Below are 9,476 nucleotides of genomic sequence, written 5' to 3'. Positions count from 1 at the left end.
TAGGGCTCTGATCTAAAGTAGTGCACTACTTATCACATAGGGCTCTGATCTAAAGTAGTGCACTGCTTATCACATAGGGCTCTGATCTAAAGTAGTGCACTACTTATCACATAGGGCTCTGATCTAAAGTAGTGCACTACTTATCACATAGGGCTCTGATCTAAAGTAGTGCACTACTTATCACATAGGGCTCTGATCTAAAGTAGTGCACTACTTATCACATAGGGCTCTGATCTAAAGTAGTGCACTACTTAGGGGATAGGGCTCTGATCTAAAGTAGTGCACTACTTATCACATAGGGCTCTGATCTAAAGTAGTGCACTGCTTATCACATAGGGCTCTGATCTAAAGTAGTGCACTACTTATCACATAGGGCTCTGATCTAAAGTAGTGCACTACTTATCACATAGGGCTCTGATCTAAAGTAGTGCACTACTTATCACATAGGGCTCTGATCTAAAGTAGTGCACTACTTATCACATAGGGCTCTGATCTAAAGTAGTGCACTACTTATCACATAGGGCTCTGATCTAAAGTAGTGCACTACTTATCACATAGGGCTCTGATCTAAAGTAGGGCACTACTTAGGGGATAGGGCTCTGATCTAAAGTAGTGCACTACTTATCACATAGGGCTCTGATCTAAAGTAGTGCACTACTTAGGGGATAGGGCTCTGATCTAAAGTAGTGCACTACTTATCACATAGGGCTCTGATCTAAAGTAGTGCACTACTTATCACATAGGGCTCTGATCTAAAGTAGTGCACTACTTATCACATAGGGCTCTGATCTAAAGTAGTGCACTACTTATCACATAGGGCTCTGATCTAAAGTAGTGCACTACTTAGGGGATAGGGCTCTGATCTAAAGTAGTGCACTACTTATCACATAGGGCTCTGATCTAAAGTAGTGCACTGCTTATCACATAGGGCTCTGATCTAAAGTAGTGCACTACTTAGGGGATAGGGCTCTGATCTAAAGTAGTGCACTACTTATCACATAGGGCTCTGATCTAAAGTAGTGCACTACTTATCACATAGAGCTCTGATCTAAAGTAGTGCACTACTTATCACATAGGGCTCTGATCTAAAGTAGTGCACTACTTATCACATAGGGCTCTGATCTAAAGTAGTGCACTACTTAGGGGATAGGGCTCTGATCTAAAGTAGTGCACTACTTATCACATAGGGCTCTGATCTAAAGTAGTGCACTACTTAGGGGATAGGGCTCTGATCTAAAGTAGTGCACTACTTATCACATAGGGCTCTGATCTAAAGTAGTGCACTACTTATCACATAGGGCTCTGATCTAAAGTAGTGCACTACTTATCACATAGGGCTCTGATCTAAAGTAGTGCACTACTTATCACATAGGGCTCTGATCTAAAGTAGTGCACTACTTAGGGGATAGGGCTCTGATCTAAAGTAGTGCACTACTTATCACATAGGGCTCTGATCTAAAGTAGTGCACTACTTATCACATAGGGCTCTGATCTAAAGTAGTGCACTACTTATCACATAGGGCTCTGATCTAAAGTAGTGCACTACTTATCACATAGGGCTCTGATCTAAAGTAGTGCACTACTTATCACATAGGGCTCTGATCTAAAGTAGTGCACTACTTATCACATAGGGCTCTGATCTAAAGTAGTGCACTACTTATCACATAGGGCTCTGATCTAAAGTAGTGCACTACTTATCACATAGGGCTCTGATCTAAAGTAGTGCACTACTTATCACATAGGGCTCTGATCTAAAGTAGTGCACTACTTATCACATAGGGCTCTGATCTAAAGTAGTGCACTACTTATCACATAGGGCTCTGATCTAAAGTAGTGCACTACTTAGGGGATAGGTTGCCATTTAATAAAAGGCTATAAACCTAAACCTAGGGTACTGAGAAAGTTACCTACCTATATCGTTAACAACAATTATAAAATAAGGTGAAAATAACATTTGTGTGAAATGGCAAATATGAAAGAACGTAGAACCATGAGATGAACATTCCAGAAGAAAAAAACAATTGAAACAAGTCGGTTCATTCGTTCGTTCCGTACAATCCCTTTTCTCGAGAAAATAAAAAATGATCGTCAAGAAAGGCAATCGGGGAAAAAAAAACGTGGGCCATCGCATCGCAGATGAAAGAAACGTAACAAAGAAAAGGCCCGTTAATGCTTTTTTTTTTTGTTGTTGTAAAAAGTAGGCTATGAAATGAAAGGACGACATGTACAACAGGCTCTTAGCGCTTCCATGATTTACATGAAAACATAAATAAGTTAACACATTAATACATTAAATAAATAGCATTATAAACGCCATAAATAAATAACCTCAAATAATAAATAATAACAGAAAAACAAATGATTCAAGTTGTGAAGAGAAATGGTCTTCAGTATTGTTCTCATTACTTCCTATCGCGTTGGGAAATGTGGAGGAGCCTATTGTGTGAAAGTTAGCATCCTAAATAGCAACCTATTCCCAAATGTAGTGTATTACTTTGAAGGTCCATAGGGCTCTGGGAAACGGGCTTCTATTTGGTACACAACCCCAGATTCCTCCTCCAATCCTCCCCATTATCCAGATTCCTCCTCCAATCCTCCCCATTATCCATATTCCTCCTCCAATCCTCCCCATTATCCAGATTCCTCCTCCAATCCTCCCCATTATCCATATTCCTCCTCCAATCCTCCCCATTATTAATCAGATTCCTCCTCCAATCCTCCCCATTAATCAGATTCCTCCTCCAATCCTCCCCATTAATCAGATTCCTCCTCCAATCCTCCCCATTAATCAGATTCCTCCTCCAATCCTCCCCATTAATCAGATTCCTCCTCCAATCCTCCCCATTATCCATATTCCTCCTCCAGTCCTCCCCATTATTATCCAGATTCCTCATCCCTCCCATTAACCTGATGTTAGAGTATGATATGATTTATAGGGTTCTAAAATTACCAAATTTCCATGCAAACTTTCCAGAAATCCCAGTTGAAAGATTCCCGGGATTTCCTGCCTATTCCCTCCTCATTCAAGGACTCGTTCAACCAGGATGTCTGGAGAACCCTGCATATGGAATTTGGTGGAAAATTACTGGAATTGTGGAACTCTAGATATGGTTGTAAAAGATCACTGTTTGTTGGATGCTAACAGATTGATGCGGTCGATGAAATGAAGAAGCATGCTTCTAGAATACTATAGTATTGTTCTAGAATACACCGGTATTCCGTTATGAGTGATCTATTATCGTACTGACAAGCAACAGCACACATAATAATAAAACAAATCCTTGGCGAGTAATCAAACATCACGGGCTCGATTCAATCCGTAGCGCTGAAGACACGCACTACAGCGCAATATAAACTGAAAAGGCAATATTCCCGCTTTCATGGAGACTGCATTTACGGCCGTATATGTTGGCTCAATAAGAAATTACAATCTCGTTATGGCGCTGAACTTCAGCGATACGGATTGAATCGAACCACCGGGCCTGATATTTACTCTTCATTTTTCTAATGAAGGGGGTTGAAAACGTCACTGATGAAACTTGATTTGCTAACAGTTATTGATCAGTATTAATAGTAAATATAATTTCACAAATATATATATATATATATATACTCTTCCATTTTATCTTGCGACTGTGTCTGTATCCCAAACAGCACCCTATTCCCTACGTAGTGCACTACCTTTGACCAGACCCTATACATCCCAAATTTGTACCCTATTTCCTATGTAGTGCACTACTTTTGACCCAGGCCCATAGGGAGCAATTTGGGACACAGACAGTATTTTTTTTTTCCCCCACAGAAAAAAATAGATGGTTGAATATATATACCTCATCCAAGCGTAACGTCGCAAGCTGCCTGTTAGCTCAATACATCAATCAATCAATCAACCAATCATGAATTGATGTGATTCGATTGATGGAATCATTGATATATCTGCGGAGCATTAAAATAACCATAGTCACATGACAATCCTCAATCGAACAATCAATAACATTATTCCGTAGAATCCAAAGCAGTACACGGGTTTAAGAGCAGATAAACAGGTTGGCGTTGGTTTCATATTGAGCCGTGTTTTGGCGAGCCCCGAGAGTTAGGTCCCAGGTTTGTTTTTGAAGTTGGCCAATAGATGCTCTCGCTGTGTACCTCTGGCCAATAGTAGTGCAGATGAGTGACATGTCGTCGGAGCAGAGAGAGGAACTGATTTTAATTGGCCATCGTTTTTAAGTTCACTGTAGGTATCCGTAGACCTTGAAGGAGTGGTTCTGTCCATCCTCCAACCCTCCCTCGCTCCCTCCCTCCCTCTACTGTAGGTATCCGTAGACCTTGAAGGAGTGGTTCTGTCCATCCTCCAACCCTCCCTCGCTCCCTCCCTCCCTCTACTGTAGGTATCCGTAGACCTTGAAGGAGTGGTTCTGTCCATCCTCCAACCCTCCCTCGCTCCCTCCCTCTCTCTACTGTAGGTATCTGTAGACCTTGAAGCAGTGGTTCCCAGAGTCGGCCACCACCACGTGTCCATCAGAGGTGAGAGCCAGACCCTGAGGTCCGTACAGAGGGTCAGCTGATGTGTTGATATAGGACAGGAAGGAGCCACAACTGTCAAATACCTGAAGAAGAAGAAGAAGGGAGGATGGGATACTTACGTAAATTAGATATATCTTTATTTCATTTCTAATACATTTGCAAACATGTCTTAATAAAAAAACACGTTTTCACTTTGTCATTATGGAGGTGTTGTGTGGAGATCACAGGAGGTTGGTGGCACTTTAATTGGGAGGGATTGTGGCTTGTGGTAACGGCTGGAGTGGAATCAGTGGAATGGTATCAAATACATCAAACACGTAGTCTCCAGATATTTAATGCCTTTAATTGATATAAAGTCCTGTGTGGCTCAGTTGGTAGAGCATGGTGTTTGCAACGCCAGGGTTGTGGGTTCGATTCCCACGGGGGACCAGTATGGAAGAAAAAAAAAAATGTATGAAATGTATGCCTTCACTACTGTAAGTCGCTCTGGATAAGAGCGTCTGATAAATGACGTAAATGTAAAAATGTTATTAAATTGACTCCATTCCAGCCATTACTATGACAGCCTCCACTAGTTTAGATGGCTGAGAAAAAAAACTATTTTAAATTCAGATTGTAACACAATAAAATTGGGGGAAAAAAAGGTCAAGGGGTATGAATACTTTCAGAAGGCAGTGTGGTACATACATTATACATATGTACCTGTATGCCGCTGTTGCCCTCAGTCGGCTACGATGATGTCCATATACTGTATATGATATATGATATATAATTTATGATTTATGATATATACAGTACCAGTCAAAGGTTTGGACACACCTACTCATTCAAGGGTTTTTCTTTATTTTTACTATTTTCTACGTTGTAGAATAACAGTGAAGACATTAAAACTATTAAATAGCACATATGGAATCATGTAGTAACCAAAAAAGTGTTAAACAAATCAAAATATATTTTATATTTGAGATTCTTCAAAGTAGCCACACTTTGCCTTGATGACAGATTTGCACACTCTTGGCATTCTCTCAATGAGCTTCATGAGGAATGCTTTTCCAACAATCTTGAAGAAGTTCCCACATATGCTGAGCACTTGTTGGCTGCTTTTCTTTCACTCCGCGGTCCAACTCATCCCAAACCATCTGAATTGGGTTGAGGTCGGGTGATTTGTGGAGGCCAGGTCATCTGATGCAGCACTCCATCACTCTCCTTCTTGATCAAATAGCCCTTACACAGCCTGGAGGTGTGTTGGGTCATTGTCCTGTTGAAAAACAAATGATCCCACTAAGCCCAAACCAGATGGGATGGCGTATTGCTGCAGAATGCTGTGGTAGCCATGCTGGTTAAGTGTGCCTTGAATTCTAAATAAATCACAGACAGTGTCACCAGCAAAGCACCCCCACACCATCCCACCTCCTCCTCCATGCTTCATGGTGGGAACCACACATGCAGAGATCATCCGTTCACCTACTCTACGTCTCATAAAGACATGGCGGTTGGAACGAAAAATATCACATTTGGACTCATCAAACCAAAGGACAGATTTCCACCGGTCTAATGTCCATTGTTCATGTTTCTTGGCCCAGGCAAGTCTCTTCTTATTATTGTTGTCCTTTAGTAGTGGTTTCTTTGCAGAACTTCAACCATGAAGGCCTGATTCACGCAGTCTCCTCTGAACAGTTGATGTTGAGATGTGTCTGTTACTTGAACTCTGTTAAGCATTTATTTGGGATACAATTTCTGAGGCTGGTAACTCTAATGAACTTATCCTCTGCAGCAGAGGTAACTCTGGGTCTTCCTTTCCTGTGGCGGTCCTCATGAGGCTGGTAACTCTAATGAACTTATCCTCTGCAGCAGAGGTAACTCTGGGTCTTCCTTTCCTGTGGTGGTCCTCATGAGAGCCAGTTTCATCATAGCACTTGATGGTTTTTGCGACTGCACTTGAAGAAACTTTAAAAGTTCTTGAAATGTTCCGAATTGACTGACCTTCATGATGGACTGTCGTTTCTCTTTGCTTATTTGAGCTGTTCTTGCCATAACCTGTTAGGGCAAGGGGGCAGTATTTGCACGGCTGGATAAAAAAATGTACCCGATTTAATCTGGTTACTAATCCTACCCAGTAACTAGAATATGCATATACTTATTATATATGGATAGAAAACACTCTAAAGTTTCTAAAACTGTTTGAATGGTGTCTGTGAGTATAACAGAACTCATTTGGCAGGCAAAACCCTGAGACATTTTCTGACAGGAAGTGGATACCTGATGTGTTGTATTACCTTTAAACCTATGCCATTGAAAAACACAGGGGCTGAGGAATATTTTGGCACTTCCTATTGCTTCCACTAGATGTCACCAGCCTTTACAAAGTGTTTTGAGTCTTCTGGAGGGAGATCTGACCGAACAAGAGCCATGGAACGATGATGGCCCATTAGACACCTGGCGCGCGAGTTCATGTTGGGTACCCTCGTTCCAATACGTTATAAAAGAGAATGCATTCGTCCACCTTGAATATTATTCATGTTCTGGTTAAAAAAGGCCCTAATGATTTATGCTATACAACGTTTGACATGTTTGAACGAACGTAAATATATTTTTTCCCCTCGTTCATGAAGTGAAGTCCGGCGGGCTTAGATCATGTGCTAACAAGACGGAGATTTTTGGACATAAATGATGAGCTTTTTTGAACAAAACTACATTCGTTATGGACCTGTGATACCTGGAAGTGACATCTGATGAAGAGAATCAAAGGTAATGGATTATTTACATAGTATTTTCGATTTTAGATCTCCCCAACATGACGGCTAGTCTGTATCGCAACGCGTATTTTTCTGGGCGTAGTGCTCAGATTATTGCAAAGTGTGATTTCCCAGTAAGGTTATTTTTAAATCTGGCAAGTTGATTGCGTTCAAGAGATGTAAATCTATAATTCTTTAAATGACAATATAATATTTTACCAATGTTTTCTAATTTTAATTATTTAATTTGTGGTGCTGACTTGACTGCCGGTTATTGGAGGGAAACGATTTCCTCAACATCAATGCCATAGTAAAACGCTGTTTTTGGATATAAATATGAACTTGATAGAACTAAAAATGCATGCATTGTCTAACATAATGTCCTAGGAGTGTCATCTGATGGAGATTGTAAAAGGTTAGTGCATCATTTTAGCTGGTTTTATGGTTTTGGGTGACCCTGTCTTTGAATTGACAAAACATTACACACAACTCTTGTAAATGTACTGTCCTAACATACTCTAAATTTATGCTTTCGCCCGTAAAAACCTTTTTGAAATCGTAAAACGTGGTTAGATTAAGGAGATGTTTATCTTTCAAAGGGTGTAAAATAGTTGTATGTTTGAAAAATTGGAATTTTGACATTTATTTGGATTCAAATTTGCCGCTCTTGAAATGCACCTGCTGTTGATGGAGTGCACCACGGGTGGGACGCTTGCGTCCCACCTAGCCCATAGAGGATAATATGGACTTTTACCAAACAGGGATATCTTCTGTATACCCCCCCTACCTTGTCACAACACAACTGATTGGCTCAAACGCATTAAGATGGAAAGAAATACCACAAATTAACTTTTAACAAGGCACACCTGTTAATTGAAATGCATTCCAGGTGACTACCTCATGAAGCTGGTTGAGAGAATGCCAAGAGTGTGCAAAGCTGTCATCAAGGCGAAGGGTGGCTACTTTGAAGACTCTCAAATATAAAATATATTTTGATTTGTTTAACACTTTTTTTGGTTACTACATGATTCCATATGTGTTATTTAATAGTTTTGATGACTTCACTATTATTCTACAATGTAGGAAATAGTAAAAATAAAGGAAAACCCTTGAATGAGTAGTAGGTGTTCTAAAGCTTTAGACCGGTAGTGTGCTTGTATGGCGCTGTTGCCCCAGTCGGCTACGATGATGTCCATATACTGTATATGATATATCATTTATGATTTATGATATGTATGTATGTATGTATGTATGTATGTATGAATGTATGTATGTATGTATGTATGTATGTATGTATGTGTATATATATATGTATGTATGTATGTATGTATGTATGTATGTATGTATGTATGTATGTATGTATGTATGTATGTATGTATGTATGTATGTATGTATGTATGTATGTGTATATATATGTATGTATGTATGTATATATGTATGTATGTATGTATGTATGTATGTATGTATGTATGTATGTATGTATGTATGTATGTATGTATGTATGTATGTATGTATGTATGTATGTATGTGTATATATATATGTATGTATGTATGTATGTATGTATGTATGTATGTATGTATGTATGTATGTATGTGTATATATATGTATGTATGTATGTATATATGTATGTATGTATGTATGTATGTATGTATGTATGTATGTATGTATGTATGTATGTATGTATGTATGTATGTATGTATGTATGTATGTATGTATGTATGTGTATATATATATGTATGTATATATATATGTATGTATGTATGTATGTATGTATGTATGTATGTATGTATGTATGTGTATATGTGTATATATATATATATGTATGTATGTATGTATGTATGTATGTATGTATGTATGTATGTATGTATGTATGTATGTATGTATGTATGTGTGTATGTATGTATGTATGTATGTATGTATGTATGTATGTATGTATGTATGCGTATATGTGTGTGTGTGTGTGTGTGTGTATGTATGTATGTATGTATGTATGTATGTGTGTATGTGTGTATGTATGCGTATATGTGTGTACCTGTATGCGGCTGTTTCCCCAGTCGGCTACGATGATGTTCCCGTTCAGGTCGACGGCCACGCCTGTAGGGGCATTAAACTGACCGTTGCCCTCTCCGTTAGAGCCAAACTTCAGAAGAAGCTCTCCTTCTGGGGTGAATACCTGGAAGAGAGGGAGGGGGGGACTTGTTCATTCTACTGTGTTA

The 9,476-nt window shown here is 39.4% G+C and overlaps 1 protein-coding gene across 1 annotated transcript in view; it reads right to left on the bottom strand.

Moving 5' to 3' along the window:
- Positions 1–1,748: 1,748 nt before the first annotated feature.
- The window catches only part of trim2b (tripartite motif containing 2b), a 16,769-nt gene continuing 9,041 nt past the window's right edge, over positions 1,749–9,476 (bottom strand). Inside the window, exons 9-10 of the mRNA XM_082977314.1 lie at positions 9,293–9,433; positions 1,749–4,607 (exon numbers count right to left, since the gene is read on the bottom strand). Of these exons, the coding sequence (XP_082833440.1) occupies positions 4,455–4,607; positions 9,293–9,433 (294 nt within the window). The 3' untranslated portion in view covers positions 1,749–4,454. The remainder of the gene's footprint in view (positions 4,608–9,292; positions 9,434–9,476) is intronic.

The sequence above is a fragment of the Salmo salar genome, chromosome 07, assembly GCF_965601325.2.
Source record: "Salmo salar chromosome 07, fSalSal1, whole genome shotgun sequence".
NCBI lineage: Eukaryota > Metazoa > Chordata > Actinopteri > Salmoniformes > Salmonidae > Salmo > Salmo salar.
The sequence above is the reverse complement of the archived record's forward strand: the minus strand, read 5'-3'. Positions and strand labels throughout refer to the sequence as shown.